Below are 21,123 nucleotides of genomic sequence, written 5' to 3' on the forward strand. Positions count from 1 at the left end.
ATTTTCCTTTCTCTCTCTCTCTGAGTTAGTTGAATACATTGAAGACCTGATATTTTATTACTCCTGAATTGGCCTGCATATATTTTTTGAAAACAGGGACACTCTCCTACCAAAGTACAGTATACATAGCCAAATCAGGAAACTGATATTGACACAATACTACATTCTAATCCACAGACCCTTTCATATTTCTCCATTTGTCCCATTAACATAGTTCAGAGAGAAAAAAGCAAAGGTTCTCCTTCTTTAGTATGGAATCCAATTCAAAATCACATGTTGTATTTAGCTATTATGTTTCTTCTGTCTTCTTCAGTCTGGAACAGTTGCTCATCTTCCTTTTTTCCATCAGAGGAGTTGAATTTTTGAAGCTATTTTATAAGCAATGTCTCTTCCTCTCAAACATACACAGTACCTGTATTTTTCTTCTGATCAGTATAATTATATCACCATTTTAAGTTAAATTCAGGATTAAGAATAATTTGTGGGTGTTCACAGTCAAGCCATATAGTGAACTAGGATTACATTTTCATTCTTGTACATCTTTTGCTTTCTTGAGAGTTCATCATTCATTTATTCCTTCATTCATTCACTTCCTCTCCTTCTTTATCCCTCACTCTTGCTTTTTGCCCATCTTGGCTTCTCTGCACCCATCTCAGTTCATTTACAGAATCTAACATGACATGCTTCCTCTCATTATGTTTAAACATATCACATATTCTGTCACCTCCCTCTCTCCTTCTTCCTCCCTCCCTCTCTTTCTCTTTTCTTTTTTTCCCCTCCCTCCCTCTCCTCTCCCTTCCTTTTTCTTCCTTCCATCTTTTTTTTTTTTTTTCTTCCTTCCTTTGCTCACTCCTCTGGTCTTTCCTTCTGTCCCTCCTTCCTTCTTCCCTCTCTTCCTTCATTCTTTTTCCATTCTTCATCTCCTTGCCTCCCTGGTGACAAGGAGGTGTCTTTCTGACCAGGTCTATATACAATTTCTCTAGTTCTGCTGCAAAGCTATCAATCTGGAACATTCCTTCACACTCATTCGAGGAATTTCTTCTGGTTCTTTTCTGTTGAGTCTGCTGCTTTTAGATTGTTTCTTCTTCTTCTTCTTTTTTTTTTTTTTTAAGATTTATTTATTTATTTGAAGGATAGGGGAGGAGCAAAGGGAGAGGGAGAGAGAGAATATCAAGCAGACTCTCTGCTGAGCACAGAGCCTTATGCTGGGCTTGATCCCACAACCCTGACATCATGACCTGAGCCAAAACCGAGAGTTGGATGCTCAACTGACTGAGCCACCCAGGCACCCCCTAGATCCTATTTCTTCTTGCTCTGTGCCCTTATTTTGGAAAGTTAAAGAAGCTTCCAAAGAATGGGTGCATGGGAAGTCAGTTTTGGGTATCCTTTATATCTGAGATGGTTTTAATCTATGTGTATACTTGAATGACAATTTGCCTGGCTATATAGAGTTCTAGGTAGAAAATATTCTCTCAAAATTAGGAAGATGTTTTATTGTCATTTAATTTCCTGTATACCATTGAGAAATCTGGAGCCATTCTTATTCCTGAGAGTCCTGTTGTATTTTACCTATTTATATTCCCTCTGGAAGCTAAGATCTACTATGAAGTGTCACAGTAGTGGATGGTTGCAGGACACATCCCACCCCACCAAGGCCCCATTCATTTTGAGGAGGTATGAGAGGCCCTGTCAGCCTGGAAACACTTCAGTTTGAAGCCCATTTTTTCCTTCTTCATTTTATGGAGTTAGTTTTATTAAGGCACTGCCTGCCTGGATCCTTTAATTTTTAAAAACACTTCCTTCTTCTTTTCCATCTCTTGTTCTTGTAATTCAGCTTAGTTCTTGACTTCTAGCTTTCAAACTTCCTGTTGAGTTGTTATCTTATTATCATATTTCAATTTTCATGAGCCTCCTTTTTTATTGTCTTGCTGCTGTTCTCTGAATTTTTTAAGAATATAGCTCCTGTTTTTATTCATGAATTAGATATCATTCTTATCTCTGATGATTTCACCTATTTTTTGTAAGCGTTCTGTTCTCTAACTGCTTCCTGTCCCCTGTTTGTTTGTGAGTCTTCCACATCAGAGGCTTTCTGCGTATTTAGATAATTTTGTAGTCTCTACATCAGGTAATAAAAAGTGGAGGAGATTTTCAGCATGTACGGTAGGGGCTTCACTGCAGGGTAATTAGGCAGAGACCTGGCTAATGCTTCAGGGACTGCAACAGTTAGTCTTTTCTCGGAATGGTGAAGGAAGAGGAACCCTCCGATCGCTGTGTGGAATTTTACACATTGCTGCCAGCATCCTGGCGGCCAGCTGAGGGAAGAGGGCTGGTCATCTTCCCATCTAGTCTACAGGACTTTCCCTTGCTATCTCTTCCTCCATTCTGCTTGGCAACCTTGAGTTCAGAGACACCCCAGAAAGTAAACTTGAAGTGGGATTTTAATAGGAAACGAGATAAAAATACATGTTCAATATAGCAGATCTAACCAGGAGTCCAGTCATCCTTTTTGTTCTTGATATATTTCATTAGTATTCATGGTTTCTGAGAAAAAGAGGATTTTAAACTATTTCTTCTGTAGATGTTAATTTTTGAATGTGTTTTATTCTTCAGGATGCCTCACTGATGGACATGAATTCCTTCAGCCCTATGATGCCAACATCCCCTCTGTCGATGATAAACCAAGTAAAGTTTGAAGATGAGCCAGATTTGAAAGATCTCTTCATAACAGTTGATGAACCTGAAAGCCATGTTACTACGATTGAAACTTTCATTACTTACAGGATTATTACTAAGGTAAACTTTTAATGAACACTTTCTTGAATACACTTGCTCTCTGAACTTTGGAAGTGCTTTTTGTTCACTATGACTCTCAACAGTACAGAATCTTAGCTGAATTGACTTATTTTTTTCAACCATTTTAGGTAAGACATTGCATCTAATCTATCCTTTACTTGTTCTGTATGAAAATGGTGAAATTCAAATTACAGCAGTCACTCATCTTTTTAGCAGTTGAGCATCTTGAAATAAGAACATTTAGTTTTTAGTTTCAAAAATAATAAAGAAATATTTTTGGAAAAGAAGAGCCTCAGTTTGCTAATAAACAACATTTTGAAAACATGATACAATATTTTGTTGTAGCATTTCTTTTGAAGATTACAAAATACAGTTTCATTTGTTTTCCAAATAAGAGCAAGTGGCTGCTTTATAAGATACTGTTAGTTGTCCAGTAATTAAAAGGCAGAGTAAATCTAGAACCCAAATCTCCTTAATCCTACGAGAAGGCTGTGGAAAAGACAGTTTACTTCTGACAGAATTAAACAACCAAACAGTTTAATTAAAAAAAAAATCCTTTATGTAATAGCAGCCTTTGAGAATTATATTCATAAGTTGTAACATTTTCTTTTTTTTTTTTTTTTAAAGATTTTATTTATTTTCGAGAGAGAGAGAGAGCCGGAGGGGTGGGGGACAGAGAAAGAGTCAGAAGCAGGCTTCCTGCCAAGTAGGGAGCCTGATGCAGGGCTCGATCCCAGCACCCTGGGATCATGGCCTGAGCCCAAAGCAGACACCTCACCAACTGAGCCACCCAGGTGCCTCTATAATATTTTCTTTATGAAACCTCACCCTAATCTCTTTTGTAGCTGAAAAGGGTTTGGGTCATCTTCCTGTAATCACTTCTTCCAATGCAAACTCCACCTTGCTGCCAGTTAGCATTTCATTAAAGTGTATATATTTGATCTCTTCACTCAGATTCTTAAAATCCTTCCTTGGTTCCTCATTTCCTGTACAACAAAGTGCAAATTCCTTTGAATGACATATAAAGAGCTTTTTAGTCCGATGCCAGCTTACTATACAAAGACTCATCTCCTAACTCCCCATGTTTAATACTCCTGCTCTCTACTCATCTAGAGCTATTTTTGTTATCTGAATACTATAGAGTATTTTCTTTTTTAAGATTTTGTTTATTTCTTTGAGAGAGAGAGCAGGAGTGGAGGGGAGGAGCAGAGGCCGAAGCTGACTCCACACTAAATAGGAAGCCCTACTGGGGACTCAAACCTAGGATCTGGGATTATAACCTAAAGCAGACGCTTAACTGACTGAGCCGCCCAGGCACCCTTCTAGGGTATTTCTTACTCTCATGACTTTGTATATACTTTTCCTTGTTTGCTATGTCCTTCCTCTTCTAGAGGAAGAATGAACTACTGTTTATTTTTCAGCAACTCAAAGAGGTGCCTGCTCCACTCCCCCACCCCCTGTACGTGCAGGCAAGAAGTCCTCTTTCTTTATCCTGTTTTCCCATGTTGTTCTAATTGAATTCTTAGAGAATGTAAAACATTGGAGTCATTATAGCAAAGAAATTAAAGGTCTATATTTAATCCTGCTAAGCCTCAGGTTTTTGTTAAGTCTATAAAACAGAAATGATAATCGAACCTGGTTCTGTAGAGTTGCTGTAAGAATTGATTTAGGATTGGTAATCAATGTAAAACACTTAGCAAGTGCCTGACACATAATAAATGTTCATTATTCTCCTATCTGTATGTGGGTAGATCACTATGTGTTACTTGTATTTATTCCAGACAAGTCTGTGAGCTTCTAAAGAACGTAATTGTATCTTACGTTCTCCATATTTCCAAACACAATCCTTAGGATATAGTAACTAAGCAATTTAACTTTTTGGTGCATGGATGAGTGAAGAAATTTATGGTATCATACTTGTATCAAGAGGCTACAGAGCAAGACAGCACGGAATTGAATCTTGATGACTCCCCTTTCTTGCTATGTGTCTTGGGCTATTTAATTAACCTCTCTATGCTTAGTGTCCTCAGTTGTAAATAAGATAATGGTACTAACCTTGTAGGGTCTTTGTGAATATTTAATGTGTTTATACAGACATACTGTTAAGAATAGAACCAGATTTTTAGTGGTATTACTATTTTAATTATAAGCACCCATTGTTATCCTCCATCCTAGCAAAGAATTTGTGCAGCTGAATTATTTTCCCATCATTATGGGTTTCTCTTAGACACTTTTTTTATAAGCCACCCTGTGAATTTTACTCTAATCAGAGACATATAATTCTGATGAGTTATCCAAAATTACATCGTACTTTAAATGTACTGCTCTTATAGTAGTAGTAATACTGATAATATCACAGTGCGTTTAACTAACATTTATTGTGTGATTACTTTGTGCTGGGCAATGTTTTAACCACTTTATACATATTAACTTATTTAAAGCTTAACAACGATCCTAGGACCTAGATGTTGTGAGCTACCCCCATTTTGTGCATGAGGACACTGAAACTCAGTAACTTGCCAAAGGTTACACACCATAATGATTACCTGAGCTGGGATTTTAATTCTAGACCATTTACTTTCACACTATATGGGTTTTCTGTTCTGTTTTTGTGCATCTCTGCATTGTTATGGCAAACTATCTTTCATTTCACTTTTATGACATAGACTTTTATACAATACATCCCTTTGTTCTACTTCTGATTGTTTTTACTATATCCTAGTATTTAGACTAAATCTATATATGCTAAAATATGCCTTATAGATACAAATACCTAAACATTTAGTAGATGAATGTTATCAAATATAGTCTTTTCTTTGTTATTCACTTATTATCATTTATTCACTTTCTCATATATTCAGTGAAGTTTTATGGAGGGCCAGTTATGTCCCAGGTACTGTGCTTGTGTATTGAGACAACACCAGCAATCAAGGCAGACATACCCCATGGCTTCATGGAGCTTTCAACCTAGGGGGGTGATGGATATTTAACAATTACATGCTTAATTAATATAGTCATAAATGCTGTGAGAGAAAAATACAGGATTTTATGAGCACAGGGACCCTGTCTAGTTTGGAGGTTCAGAGGTGGCTTCCTTGAGAAAGTTTTGGTTTCATGAAAATTTATATTTATTATAATTATTATTATATATTTATTATATTATTATTATATATTATATATTTATTATATTTATATATTATTATATTTATTAAGATTATAAGGGTGAAACACATATACATGGGCACCTGTGTACACTGACAATATCCACTTAGGAGTACTTAAGAATGATCTGGCTATAAATAATGATGAGTCTTAGGAAGCCCACGTTCCTGGCATCTGTTCTCCTTGTGGGAAATTACCCTTTATTCTCCAGATTAGACTATCTAAAGTGACTGCTATAACGTACTTTTTCTTTTGGAGATCAAGAGACGTGCCTTCCTTTAATACATATAGAAACAAAAGTGAAGATATTTAACAAGGGTTTCTCCCTCACATCCTCATCATGAAGATAGACTCCTAAATGTCCACCAGTGTGGAGTAGATGTTAAAGTATATCCCTGATCCTAAGATTCATTTTCTCGCAAAAACAATTTTCTGTATCCTCAGAGCCTAGAGTAACTGCCCTTGACCAAAGTTCAGTGTTTGTTGAATGAGTGTGTTTTGGGGTATACATCACATGAGTCCATTAGTCCTAATCTTCAAGTACCTAAGCTTTTAAGGTCATATATAAAAAAATTAAACACCATTTACGATATAGCTTTCATGGAAAACTGTATCTTATATTAGAAGCATTATTTTTGCTTCAGATTAACTTTTTGGAACACATGCTCTTTCTGAATTGGAGATCTGTCATCAAACCCTATTATTCCTACAGTTGGGAAGCTTCTTTCTATCTTCTAGTGGCCAAAATTGACCACTTTAGATAGAACAACGATTTTGTCCCTGCTGTTGGGAAATAAACCATGATCTGAGCCCAGCTGAGAATACTTGTTTTCCCTTCCATATCTTAGTCTTATAACTCTTTGGGAATAGAATAAATTCTTAAAGTAGCATGAAAGAACACACTGTACTTATCTTCTGTTTTCTTCTTCTGCTTTTGCAGTATGTTAGAAAACTCTTCTAAGTCAATGACTGAGTGATGGGGACAGAATCAACCAATTATTTGACTTGATTTTGCATCTTCCTCTTGCCAGAATTTATGTCAGATTGTTCTATGTTTACTTAAAGTGTTGAAAATTCTTGAGGACATATAAAGCTCTTAACTGCCCAATTTTTGAGTATTTTAGTGTTGGTTATGCCAATTTATATTTTTGGAAATTGGTAGTGAACCTATACATATGTGCCATGCACAAGAAGGTGTTCAATAAGTATTTTTTAATGAGTGACTATAAACCATGTTTTGTGTGTGTATATATGTATGCATATGTGTGTATTTGCATATATATGTACACATACCAACTCGTATATATGTTGTTAAACTGTGTTTCTACTAGATTTAGTTTTCCTATTTTTACCATTTCCATAACTTGTACCCATAGTTAAGATTTCATAGTGCTTTGTGAACATTTATTTCCTTAGACTTCTGCATCTCATTTACCTCCACTTTTTCCCAAGGAAATGTTTTGATAAAATATATTGTATGATATTCTAAACATTCATTTTAAAGGAGTAAACTTTGGAAAGTTTAACTTTTGTGAACCTTATTTCATGACAATTAAGATCGCATCAATGACTTGAACTACTTAATCCTACCATCGCATTCATCTATATGGGTGACTGATATTTCTGGTGAGTGTGAAATATGCATTCAATGTGTTATTCCATCATCATTCCTCCAGAAAAATTTCAACCTTAATAATAATATATATAATTTTTAATATGCAAAAAGTTTAGTTAATGCAATATTGTGTGAGTGAGTGTGCATTAGATAATCATTTTTTATTTGTCTTGGGATTCATGCAGTGGAAATGAGGTTGATATTGTACCCACATTCTTCTTGTCATATATGTTGGCATAGTTTTTTGGTTTGTTGAGAACAGATATTTTGCTTAATTTTCAGGATTTTAGGCATATAACTCAAAATCCCTTGAGAAATGACAGGAAGATTTTCTTTTCACATCAAATCTTCATTAATAACATTTTTTAAACAGTGGTAAAATCACTCTGTAAAATGTTAGAATTTTCATATACTAAAAGCAAATTTTACCAAAGCAATTCATTTGAGAAAATTCCAGGAAAACATTTTTTTCTCAGTTATTATTTTCCAAATTACAAAAATAGAACTTTCCTCAAATTCTGAATTCTAATCATCTTGAGAAAAATATATTTGAAACCTAAATTCAGAACACACTTTCTTGTTAGCAAGAAAGTCATGCCAAATATAATCATAGTTAAAATCTTGTGGAAGGCAGATGGCTGCTCTAAGACAGATTTTTCAGTTTGGATTTTAAATTTGAGCATGATGTTTGCTTTCTTTCTGGAAATACTGGAAAGTTTGCTTTGTTTCATCTGCTACATGAATTGATGATTACAAAAAAAGTACAGGCTGACAAACACTGAATAATTAGAATTTGTTAATTTTTCTTAGAGACCCATTTATTTCAGAATGTCTAAAATAACATTAGGCAAATGTCTCCCGTCTTATATTGCGTGTGCTGTTATTTTCTCCTTCTTTGTTCAGACATCTCGAGGGGAATTTGACTCCAGTGAATTTGAAGTTAGGAGACGTTATCAAGATTTCCTTTGGTTGAAAGGAAAACTTGAAGAAGCACACCCCACTCTGATTATTCCTGTAAGTCTGCATTTTTTTTTCCCATACGGTGGCTACCATTTTGTCTTGTGAATCATTAGAATGCCGACAGGCTAATGTCAGACCTCTGAATTCACTGAAAGTCATTGATCTTAGAAACGTTTGCTCTTAAACATTCAATCTATGTACAGATTTGTTTTTCTAAACTGTTCTAAATATGTTAAGATTTTGCAGGTTTGGGTTCTGGCATTGTGAATCTTGGAATCATCACATGCTCAAATAGTCTTCCAGAAAGGAAGAGTATAGAATTCCTTATAATCCCATGCCACATAATGCTTAGATACATCTTAAAATTTTTTTGCCTCAGCCATTGCCTGAGAAGTTTATCGTGAAAGGAATGGTGGAACGCTTTAATGATGACTTCATTGAGACACGCAGGAAGGCACTGCAGAAATTCCTGAACCGAATTGCTGATCATCCAACTTTAACATTTAATGAAGACTTCAAAGTGTTTCTTACTGCACAAGCTTGGGTAAAGAATTTTGATTTATACTCATATAATCCTTTCGTGTCTTTATGTATAGTAGGTTGTACGCTTCCTCTTGTTCACTTTTATAAATCAGGCAGCAGCATCCTTGAATTGAGATGGATTATCAAACATTAGAGAGATATCCTTCAGATTTAACCCTGTGTCAAATTTACATGTAAACATCACAGACATCTTCTATCTTCCTCACATATACATATTCATATTTCTTTTGGTAGCTGATTTTTTTAATGTCAGGGTACTCCTTGCCTATATAGCTAATACTGAACACATACAAATATGTTTCTTTTGTAACTGGTTAGGACTTTTCAACTTAGGCTAAAAGTCTTTATTAAGTGGATAGATGGTTGGATGGATAGCCATATAGAAAATATGATTTTCTGGGGCGCCTGGGTGGCTCAGTGGGTTAAAGCCTCTGCCTTCAGCTCAGGTCATGATCCCGGGACCCTGGGATCGAGCCCCGCATCGGGCTCTTTGCTCAGCGGAGAGCCTGCTTCCTTTCCTCTCTCTGCCTGCTTCTCTGCCTGCTTGTGTTCTCTGTCTGTCAAATAAATAAATAAAATCTTTAAAAAATATATATATATGATTTTCTTATTTTTTCCTATTTTTCTTTCAATTACCTAATGAAGGGGACTGTATCTGTTTCTAATGCAGAAATTTATATATTCCTCCTCTTTTTTCTTTTCACCTATGGAAATATAACTCACAAATAAGAATAATGGCTAGAGAAATTGGTCAGTATTAAATGATTGCTGACCAATATTGAGTCTTATATCTCTCAGTTGTTGCCAAAGTGATAGAGGCTAGAAGGTGGTTCGTCTCAGTCTTGACAGATAGTACTTATTTGGAAGCCCTTTGAGACTTCTGTGAAATGAATTTGTGGCCTGACTCCAGAACCTTAGAAGCTGCTAGAAACAGTCTCTGTAGTCACCATTCACAGTAATAGTTTGCCAGTTGTGACTTGCACCATCTCTGACAATGTTGCCTCTATCGAGTAACGCTGTAGCACTCCTGAGAGATGTGTTACCTGGTCAAGGGTGGCATCTGTCGTCATATGCATGGAAAATCATACTGACTTGGAAGCAAACAGTTTTACTTTTTATGTATTCTTCTGTATAAGACCTTCAGGAAGGAAAATCTGGATAAAGATAATATATTATTCAACATTTGGATAAATAGCAGTATTTTTATCTGTGGATTTGCTGGTCAGCATTATTATTTATAGATTTTTTTTTTCTTGTGGGTAACCTTTTATTTGATCCCCAATCTGCATTTACAAGTGGTATAATCATCACGAGAATCCCTTCGTCTTCTTCCTGGTGTTCTTTTTTAATGTGCTGTACTTCTAAAAGGTTACTTTTGTGTGGTGTCTCCTTTTATTGCATTTCTTCTTTTCGCAAGTCTGTAGCCCTCTCTTCCAGATTAACTGAGAAACAGCTAGCTACATATATTCTTAAAAATCTTTCTCTACAGCCTGCCAGATAGTAGAGATAGTGTCACAGTTTACCCAACTTCAGTTGATTGAAGAGCTATGGTCAGAGAGTATCTATTTACAAACTACTGTAGAAGCATTACAAAGACAAAGCTAGTCAGTGCTTAGCAGTGAAGCCTCTGGAATCAGACTGAGCCTTGTCCAGCACTTAACTTGGACTTAAAGCAAGCTCCTTAACCTTCCTGTGCTTGTATATTCTTCTGTAAAATGAGGATAATAATAGAACCTACCTCATCGTGTTATTGTGAGTTATAGATTTAAAAATGTGAATATAGTGCCTGGAACATCCTAAGCTCTCAGTACATGTTAGCTATGATTATAACCAAAGAATTAATGAAATTTCCATTTTTTTCCCCCAGGGAGTAGTTTAGACCCTAAGAAATCTTCTCTCAATCATTTTTCCATTAAATTCCTGTTATAAAATATAGATTGCATCTCCTATCATCCCCTTATCTCCTTCAGTATCTCTTTAAGCACAATTCCCTCTGTTAAACCTTGTTCTTTTAAAGATCCATGCTGAGAGGAAGCATGTACACATGTTTTACTTGCATACTTTGAAAAGGAATATTATCAAGAAGAATAGACTTAGAGGAAGAAGTGTACCCCAATAAAACTCAGCTGCTTCAAACTACATTTAAAAAAAAAGTATATGAAACATTTTTATTCTCTATTCTTCCAGTGAGATTTCCTTTGGTTGGGAATATCGGAATATTCGCCTATTCGCCTCACCACAGATATTTCATTTGTTTGTCTGTCTGTCTGTTTCTAGGAACTCTCTTCTCATAAGAAGCAAGGGCCGGGATTACTCAGCAGAATGGGGCAGACGGTCAGAGCTGTTGCGCTGTCGATGAGGGGAGTGAAAAGCCGTCCAGAGGAATTCATGGAAATGAATAACTTTATTGAAATATTTAGCCAGAAAATAAATTTGATAGATAAAATATCTCAGAGAATTTACAAGGAAGAAAGGGGTATGTAGCATCCCTGGGATGTAATCACAAAGTTGTTTAATTTCCAGTGGATCTTCCCATTTGCTGGTATGGTAAAGCTACGTGATATTAGCATTTCTTTTTGGTTCTCTCTTGAGATTTCAATCTCTCTGCTTACAGCCCTCATCTGTTCTTGCATGCCCTTTGTTTTCTCCATTAGGGTCCTTCACATACTAATCATTGTTCATTAAATTCCTGGTCTGATCTTTTCAAGGTCCCTGCCATGTCTGATTCTGATGCTTGTTCTTTCTCTTTAAATTATTTTTTCACCTTTTACATGCCTTGCCATTTTTTTTTCTTTTCTTTTAAATTTTATTTATTTGACAGAGAGAGAAGTCACAAGCAGGCAGAGAGGCAGGCAGAGAGAGAAAGGGAAGCAGGCTCTCTGCTCAGCAGAGAGCCCGACGCGGGACTTGACCCCAGGATGCCAAGACCACGACCCAAGCTGAAGGCAGAGGCCCAACCCACTGAGCCACCCAGGCGCCCCATTTTTTTTTTTTCTTAATAGCCAGATATGACACTGGGTAAAAGGAATTGCAACAAATAGGCCTTTAGTAATGCACTAAGGCATGGGGAAGGAGAAAGCTCCTGTAGTTTTAAATACAGTAGAGTTCTGTAGTTCTCACTATAGAAAAAGATGTTATACTTGAATGGTTCTATAGTTTTGTGATCAGGTCTCAGTCTTTTACGGAGCCTATGCCTCTGAACTGTGAATTTCACAAGAGTTTTTCAGTTTTTCCCTCCCTACTTAGCTGGGACAGAACGGCCAGAGTGGGCTGGAGTTGAGTATTTCCCTTTTTCTGGTTAACACATTTCCTCTGAGGGCAGACCTTTGTTGAGAAGAATGGAGTCCTCTGGCTATTTCAAAAACGGTTCATTTTCCTCTACAAGGAGCAGGAATAGTTTTTACTCAGTATCTGCTGTGGGGACCTAGTCAGTTGGTTTGAGAATCTCTGGATTGATGGCTTATGTTTTTTTTATTTTCTGGGTCCCCCATTAAACAGTAAATTCCATTAGGACCAAAAAGGGAAAAGATTTATTTTATTTCTATATCTAGACAGTACTTAACACATAGTAGATGCTCAACTAAAACCTGTTCAATGATTGAAAAAATAAATGAATTAATGTATCATTTGGTGGTAGCAGAATTTCCTTCATCAAGAATCAATTGGTTATTAAAAGAAATATAGAAAAAGTTGTTATAGCTGAATGTACATTTCACTTTATCATTTTTTTTTCTCTATGCATTGGTACTTGATGATGTCATTATGGTAACTAAATGTAGTTTAATAATTTGAGACTTTTTGCTCTGCCCTTGTTATTTACCATTTGTCTTTTTCTTTTTCTTTTCTTCTTCTTCTTTTTTTTTAATGTCAAGAGGCCAGTTGTTTCAACTGGGTTCTGTGATTCCAGTTCTGTTAAGTACATTCTTGATGCATAGTTAAGTGGGATAGCAATTCAGAGAAGCCCCTGGAAACTTATGATGTAGGAATTTTGTAGATTATCAATGTGCTGTTCCACATTTGCTCCTGCAAGGGAATAGTTTTAAGATCATTGGTATACCCTAAAATTTATGAGATGCTCAGAAGGAAAGCTGGATTTATGGTGAACTTCATAAATATCAGTTCTCATTTTCAGGAAGTAATTGCCACTGGCCCAAACTTGAGGGATTTCTTAGTCTTTCCAATGTGAAGCCCACTTGTCAGATTTTATTCAAAGTGATGGATTGTTTTCATTTGTAGCCTTGGGAGCCTAAGCTATGTAGGACATTTCATTCATATTCAGATCATGAAAATTTGTGATCATAACTAGTGGTTTCTCTTTTAAAAAAATTTTTTTTTATTCAAGTTTTGGGACGCCTGGATGGTTCAGTCTGTTAAGTGTCTACCTTTGGCTAAGGGTCCTGGATAGAGCCTGGTCAGTCTCCCTACTCAGTGGGGAGTTTGCTTCTCCCTCGCCCTTTGCCCCACCCCTGCTCATGCGCTCTCTCAAAGAAATAAATAAAATCTTAAAAAAATATTTTTATTCACAAGTTTTTTCTTTGATCTTATTTTCTTTTGTGTTCCCCAGTTTATTTGCCATTTTGTATTGACCACATGCCATGCTGTTTCTCTGTGCTGGAGGCTGAAGGTGGAATAGGATGGTACCTGTCCTTGAGCTTAGAGTCTAGTTGGGGAAGCAGATATATTAATAGATATTGTAGTGCAACTCATTAAGTGTTTGCTTACAAATGTGATCTGAGTGCTGTGTAAGCACAGTGTAGAATTTTAGGAAAGCTCTCTATATAAACATAAATATTGCAAGGTTTAATGATACACACTGATGTATACAAAAATTGAGAAAAAGAGATAAAGGAGAACATTTTTCTTTGCTAGAAATATTAGTTTAGTATGACTGTTACTTAAAACAAAGGGTAGGCCTAGGGGCGCCTGGGTGGCTCAGTGGGTTAAGCCTCTGCCTTCGGCTCAGGTCATGATCTCAGGGTCCTGGGATCGAGTCCTGCATTGGGCTCTCTGCTCAGCGGGGAGCCTGCTTCCCTCTCTCTGTCTCTCTGCCTGCCTCTCTGCCTACTTGTGATCTCTCTCTGTCAAATAAATAAAATATTTTAATTAAAAAAAAAAAAAAAAACCAAAGGGTAGGCCTAGATCAGGAGGGTGCAATTTGGAAAGGCTTAGTGGTCATGAAACTAATGCCTTTATTCAATGACAACTAATATTTCCACTGTTTTTAAATTTTTTAAAAAATATTTTTCAGGGCGCCTGGGTGGCTCAGTGGGTTAAGCCGCTGCCTTCGGCTCGGGTCATGATCTCAGGGTCCTGGGATCGGGTCCCGCGTCGGGCTCTCTGCTCAGCGGGGAGCCTGCTTCCCTCTCTCTCTCTCCCTCTGCCTGCCTCTCTGTCTACTTGTGATCTCTGTCAAATAAATAAATAAAAAAAAATCTTAAAAAAAAAAAAAATTTTTCAGTTTACTCAATCATATAAACTTTTGATATTTTAATAGTTTAATTTAGAGTAATATAACATATTTCAACTAACCCTAATGAATAGTAAGATGATAAAATATAGAGAATTTCATCGTATGTAAGAGATATTAGACAAAAAATTGCTCACTGCTTATACATTCTCTACCATAAAAAGCTATCATTGAAAGATGATAGTATAAAAGCAAAAATGTAAAAATATTCAGATTTTAAAATGAACTCCAAATTTTTGAGTTAATGGCTTGTCAAGTACCAAATAATCTTTTGTTGTTCACTTGTTCTCTCACTAATATCAAAATATTTATTGGATATACTGTGTTTCAGGCTTTGAGATAAAAGAAAATAATGAGACTCAGCCCCTGTTCTAAGGAGCATATGGCCTAGGACCATATGATTTATGCAAGCAATTATAATAGAATGGGATTATACAAGCATAAAATTATGATAGGCGTTAATAGAAGTATAAAATTATGATCGGCTCATTGAGGACAAAGTGTTTACAAATCTTTTGGAACAGAATCAGAAGGAATTTATTTGTGCTAGGATTTAAAGGATTAGAAGTAGTTTTTCAGAAGGTAGGAATGGCAAAGGGCAAGGCAAAGGGATATGCGTAATGTTTGAATGAGGAGAAATCATGAGCTATTCATGAAATGAGCAGTTATTTTGGCCTGAATTAAAGTATCTTTGGGAGAGAATCTCAAGAGCTGAATGTGGGGAGGCCACGTAGAGACTGATCATAAAGGACTTTCCAATTCAGTCAAGAAGCCTCAGTGTTTATATGTTATGGCAAAAATTAAAAGAGGGAGAATATTTAGAAGTCTCTTGCAGTCGTGTGGTTACAGATGCTGGTGAGCTGCTGACAGTGGAAGCAAGAATAGATAGGTAGATGGATGGATGAGTGGCTGGATGAATGGATGGATGGATAGATATTAAGAAATATTGGAATTGGTGATTGAGTAGCTCTGTGCAGGAATATGTATAGGATGATACCTGGATTTTTTGTTTAGCTCACTGGAAACAATTACTTTAAGTAGGACATGTATTCAGGAAACGGGGAGAAAAGCCAAGTTTGTTTAGGTAATGTTGCCTATGAGACACTGAGGTGTAGTGTTTTTGGTGGACAGAGGTTCATGATAGGTAATGGTGATCATGTAATTTATATTCCAAGCCAGGATACTTTTGGGAATGAAGAAGGATGCTGTTACTGATTACTCTTGGACAGTAGTCATTCAAAAACTGGCCTGAGTAGATGGGAATGACCTCTCCACTCAGTGAAAGATGATATCCATCTTTTTCTCTTCATTTAGAAGAACATAGGCGCAATGAGAAAAAGGACTTGCTTGCTGTCTTTAATATAGGGGTTTTTAAAACTTCTATCAATTGAAGAACTTACTTTTTGTTTTTAGAATATTCTGATGAAATGAGAGAATATGGCCCGATTCATATTCTGTGGTCGGCATCAGAAGAAGATCTGGCTGATACTCTAAAAGGGGTTGCCAGCTGCATTGACAAATGCTGTAAGGCCACTGAGAAACGGATGTCTGGACTCTCAGAGGCCCTGCTTCCTGTCGTACATGAGTATGTGCTTTATAGTGAAATGTTAATGGTAAGAAGGCCTCGTTGTAATTTTACCTTGGTCCCTGACCTGATTATAAGCGTTACAAAGGCAGTTTCTATTTCTGTTTTTTCACCACTATCCTTCTGTCTTAGCAGAATGCTTTGCATATACAGATACCCCATAAATATTTGTTCACTATGTGAGTGAATTGATGAGTAGAGTATGTTAATAAAAGGCAGAATACTCAAAAGGAACAATGATGTGTAAGATTACACATAGATTTGAAACATCCTCAGTCAAAATTTACATAGAGAATATGATTAGCTTTTCCAAGCTTTTAAATTTTTACCTTAAAATTTTTAGTGTTTTAGAAATATCTTTTCATGAAAGAGTTGCTTACCCCCTTACAGGTACATTTGATGTAGCAATTTATTTATCATTATGTACAAAGTACTTGAGTGGATCTTGATGTTTGTTCTGTTTTCTGGATGCTTCTAAAAAGAAATCGTTCAAGTTAAAATGATTTTCTTTCACCAGTTGCAAAGGCTTTTCTTCCTCTTATATCAGAGTTTTGCATTTAACCTCCTCAATTCCAGTTAAGGTCTCCAGATATCTGGGATTTAGCAATGCTATCTGCAGAGCTAATGTTTTTCATCCTGTATTATCCTCTGCTCACAGTACCTTGCACAAACTGGTGGCGTCAGGGTTCTGGTGTTTCAGAGTGGCCATGGGGGAAGGGAGTCTGCTTACATTCAGATATATTCCATTTTTTCTGCCGTTTCTGAATGGAGCCATGTTTTCATGTACTCTTGGTTTGGTGGTGGTGGTGGTGGTTGTTGTTTTTAATTTCACCTCTGTCTTAGTAAGAAAAGGTTTCTTAGCCTTTCATCATAAGGTCTGCCCCGTTCGTATTTACTACATTTAGGTCTTTCTTTCAGAGTATTAAATATTCTGTAGATATTACAAGTTGCTGCTGTTACTTGCCTTTATTAGGGGTCTTCTATCAACAAACCCTTCTTACTTCCCAGAAGCCTCTAATGTTTCACTGTGAAGGAGTCTCCTCCTTGTCTCCATCAATCTCCTTGGCTCCATTTCATTGTTTTCCTTCATTATTGATATCCCCCTTGTGGGGCTCTTCAAAGAGATCTGATTTGTATAATTAAAAATAGTATATTCTTCTCCCTTAATTAGATGTGGTTTTCTCTTTATTATGTCAAGATGAAAATTATGTAATTTAAGTCGTGTATCATTGTAGGTGTGGAAAAATTATAATAGTAACCAGAAAGAATTATTTTATGGGTTCTCATTTGATTATATTATTTTGCAGACTCCTAGGGTATAATCAGTAGCACTTATATTACAGTGCTGGTCTGTTTTATATTGGAAGTTTTTCTTCAGTGTGAGCTAAAATAATGAAGTGCATGCCTTGACAAAATGATTAGATTTGTGTAAATTTACTATTTATCTTCTGAAGCAAACTCTTACTTAAACTATTTCTACCTATGTGAAGCCCAGTACTTCATATTTATGGAAACAGACCTTACCTAAATAAGACTAAATTGCAGTACATGTCATTTGGGTTAGAGAAAGGAAAGGGTTCCTGATAGTAATAGCAATGAAACATTGAAATAAATACAAAAGATATGTGATAATTAGCTGAATTTTCTATTGATTTCTTTGAAATAGGAGAAACGTTAATCTCTTTTTAGTGTTTTAAGTAGTGTGATTCCACCAGGCACAAAATTAGACTGAGTAATTTTCAGGATGCTTTTTATCCTTAATGCCTCTCAGTTCCCAAATACAATAGCCATCTTGTCTGGCCTCCATTTAACTGCATTGTAGGTAGGTTCTTCCCCTCTTCTGAAAACCCCTGAAAGACCTGTGCCTCATTAAAACCCTTTTCTTGTATGTCATGTGTTTATACTCTTTCTGTTTGAATTATTTCCTTACCTGGAGCTTGTTTTTATTTTTTCCTTAATCTGTTTAGGCCACTTGTGTTTATTATGACAATTTTATTATTTAAACTAATACTGTGAAAACAAGTGAAAGATGAACACAAATAAAATGTGTCCTTGGGTCCATAATGCCTAAGTAGCATGTCTTGGAAGAAAAGTGAGTCATTCAGGGAAAGACATTGTAAAAGACTGGCAAACATTAAAGGTGAATTTTGCACTCAGATTCCTTCACAAAGGTGTTTTAAAGTGTAAGGACACCGAAACATGACATCATGGTTATTCAAGAAAACAAGATGGAACTCTTCTCAGTCAGAGAAGAGACTATGATTTCTCATCAAAAGCTTGGCTCATTGATATATTTTATACTAAAGCAAAGTCTCAAAATGTGAGTGTACACTTCAGTTTTCTGATTCCCCACTATAATTACCTATTTGATTTAACCATGCCTTTGGAATTGGTTAAGTGGGCTGCCAATTATTATAGACATTTTAGGTGACTGGCCCACCCAATGTCCCAGCCACTTCACACCATAGCATATACTCTCAGTGCTCTCACAGATTTCTTAGTTTGATTATTTGTTTTTTTGTTTGTTTATTTGTTTGTTTGTTTTTGCTCTTTTTGAAGAACTGTGTATGTCTAGAGTATTCCTAAAATACGTAACCCAGTAAGATGTGTATTGGGAAAGATGAATAAAAGATTTATGGAAAAAAAAAGAAAACTCTTAAATGCTTGCTTTCAGTTTAGCTTTTAGAGATTAAAAAAACTTTAAGTTATTGTATCCCCAAATGACTGATGATTTGGGGAAGAGATGCTATTTATATTCTAAAGTGTATATTTTTTTATCATACAAATATTATTAAACCTAAGTGCAACCTGTTCCATCCTTGTGTTTTAATATGAAGGGTGTTATGAAAAGGAGAGACCAAATCCAAGCAGAACTGGATTCCAAAGTGGAAGCTTTGACGTATAAAAAGGCAGATACTGATCTGGTAAGTTTCGAAGTTTCTTCTTAGTAGTCATATAGAATTCATTGGCTGAAATTTTTATTAGCAGTGTGGAATTCCATTGCATGCTTGTTTTTAAGGATTCAGCAAATGATACTAAACTTTCTTCTAAAAATCTATTCTACGTTGAGTACCCATTGAGTTGGCAAGCTAAATAGTGATGCTTTTCTGCTTTTCTATCTTATATTGTCTCTTATGATGAGTAAAGTATGAAGTTAATTTTTTTTTAAATTAGAGTGTTAGAGGAAGGTATGGAAAGTACCTAGCATTGTTCCAGAAGGTTAGTTGACAAATCCATTTTTTGCACATTTTACAAGGTGTTTGTACAAAAGAAGTCAGTGTTCCTATATACTTTTCCCTAGTTCTTGTAAAAACCTTTAGAGAGGAAGTGTCTTTAGTTTCAAGTTTCATCCTTTCCTTGCAGAAGATTTTTATGGAAAATTTCAAACATAAAAAGTGATATAACAAACTCGTATACCCATCACTGGGCTTCATTAATTTCCAACATTTTGTCTGCCTTTCTTCATCTGTCTCTTTCCTCGCCTCCTTTTTTCTGAAGTGTTCTCATGCTGATTTGACATTATAGTCTCACCCCCCCCAATATTTTACTATTTATATTTTATTGTCTTTGCATATCTTCAGAGTATCATTTTGAACCTGGAATTATTATTCGCATTTTAAAATTGAAGAAGAGGCTTTGAAGGTGGAGTAACTCTCCCAAGTTCATGTAGTTCTCAAAGCAGAAGTAGGCTCAGAGGTGTTGGTATCACTTGTCTTCCTCAGACTGTGCTGCCTCCCAGAGAGCAAGTATAAAAGTGGGAAAAATTGAGAATTGCTTTGGTTAACTTCTAGTGAATTCTCTATGATCCTTTTTTAATGTAATGATTTTGTTTAGTATTGAGTACAATATTGAGTATGCTTATGGCAGGGGTGTGGGGAGTTCTTGAAACCCCCCATTAATACTAGTATCATAGCCCCCATCCCATCCTGGTTTGGGGTCAGCCTCCCTCTTCTCAGCTTTAATGTCCTCCCTGACTTTAATCATCTAACAAGAGATATGATTTCATACTTACTGGTTTTCTTTATAATCCTTCTCTCCCTCCCCACCTGTAATCTAAGCACCTGAAAGGCAGGAATTTTTTATTTGAAGTGTTTTATTTGAAGTGTTTTTATTTGAAGTGTTCTCAGCCCCTAAAACAGTGCTGGAAATGTGGTAGCCACTCAATAAATATTTAGTGAGTAAATGAATGAATGAAAATTGCAGTGATTGCTCTGATTCACAAAAACATACTGAAGATTTAAAGCAAGAAGTCTCTATAAATTCAGACTTTGTGTAGAACATTGAGACTTCACCAAGAAGTGACCATGAATTACCCTCATCTCCCTTAAACTATTTTTGTTTTTCAAACTCGAGTTCTTTCTCCTGGATGGAGAGCGAATGGGCAGTGGAGGACTGCAGTGGACAGAATAGGAGAATGGCATCTGAGAGAGAAAATAATGGGAAATGTAAAGCCAGTGGAACTAATGCTCAGTGGGGAATCATTTTGCCATTACCTCAAGATGAGAAAAAAGAGGAAACCCAAGGTTAACCTTTTCTTCATAGCAAGGAGTGTGTGTGTGTGTGTGTGTGTGTGTAGATTTAAAGAGTCACTTGGAAAGAACAAAAGAGGGAGCACATGTACAGAAATTATAATTGTATCTTTTGAACTGAGGATTCTTTTTATTTGTTAAGTAATTTTTAAAGATATTGAAATTAGCAATTAGATAAAATTTGCCCTTGACTAAATACTACTAAATACTAGATAAAGTACAGTATTTTAAAGTTTCAGGAGAATAGTTAAATGGCTTAAAAACCAAGCATCTGTTCAGAATGGTTTATATTCATATTTTAAAGTGAAAGGAAGAGTAATTGAGATTGTTCCAACCACAAAAATATAGGAAAAAATAGTTTGGGCCCAAATATGGCTAGGCTTTCCCAACTCAACTAAAAAAACACATTTTTTTTCATTTGACTTGCAAATATTTTGTCTTTTGCTCTATAAAAATTTCCTTGATATCT

At 35.9% G+C, this 21,123-nt stretch overlaps 1 protein-coding gene across 3 annotated transcripts in view; it reads left to right on the top strand.

Moving 5' to 3' along the window:
- LOC111143327 (sorting nexin 7) overlaps positions 1-21,123 on the top strand; it is a 96,699-nt gene that overhangs the window by 22,290 nt on the left and 53,286 nt on the right. For 2 of the 3 annotated variants that reach the window (XM_022496993.1, XM_022496994.1), the window contains exons 2-7: positions 2,611-2,793; positions 8,474-8,584; positions 8,910-9,074; positions 11,351-11,549; positions 15,954-16,153; positions 18,963-19,049. In XM_022496993.1, the coding sequence (XP_022352701.1) occupies positions 2,611-2,793; positions 8,474-8,584; positions 8,910-9,074; positions 11,351-11,549; positions 15,954-16,153; positions 18,963-19,049 (945 nt within the window). The remainder of the gene's footprint in view (positions 1-2,610; positions 2,794-8,473; positions 8,585-8,909; positions 9,075-11,350; positions 11,550-15,953; positions 16,154-18,962; positions 19,050-21,123) is intronic. The other variant, XM_022496995.1, reaches the window with a different exon arrangement.

The sequence above is a fragment of the Enhydra lutris genome, unplaced genomic scaffold (genome assembly GCF_002288905.1).
Source record: "Enhydra lutris kenyoni isolate GAN:26980312 unplaced genomic scaffold, ASM228890v2 scaffoldscaffold9, whole genome shotgun sequence".
NCBI classification, from domain to species: Eukaryota; Metazoa; Chordata; class Mammalia; order Carnivora; family Mustelidae; genus Enhydra; species Enhydra lutris.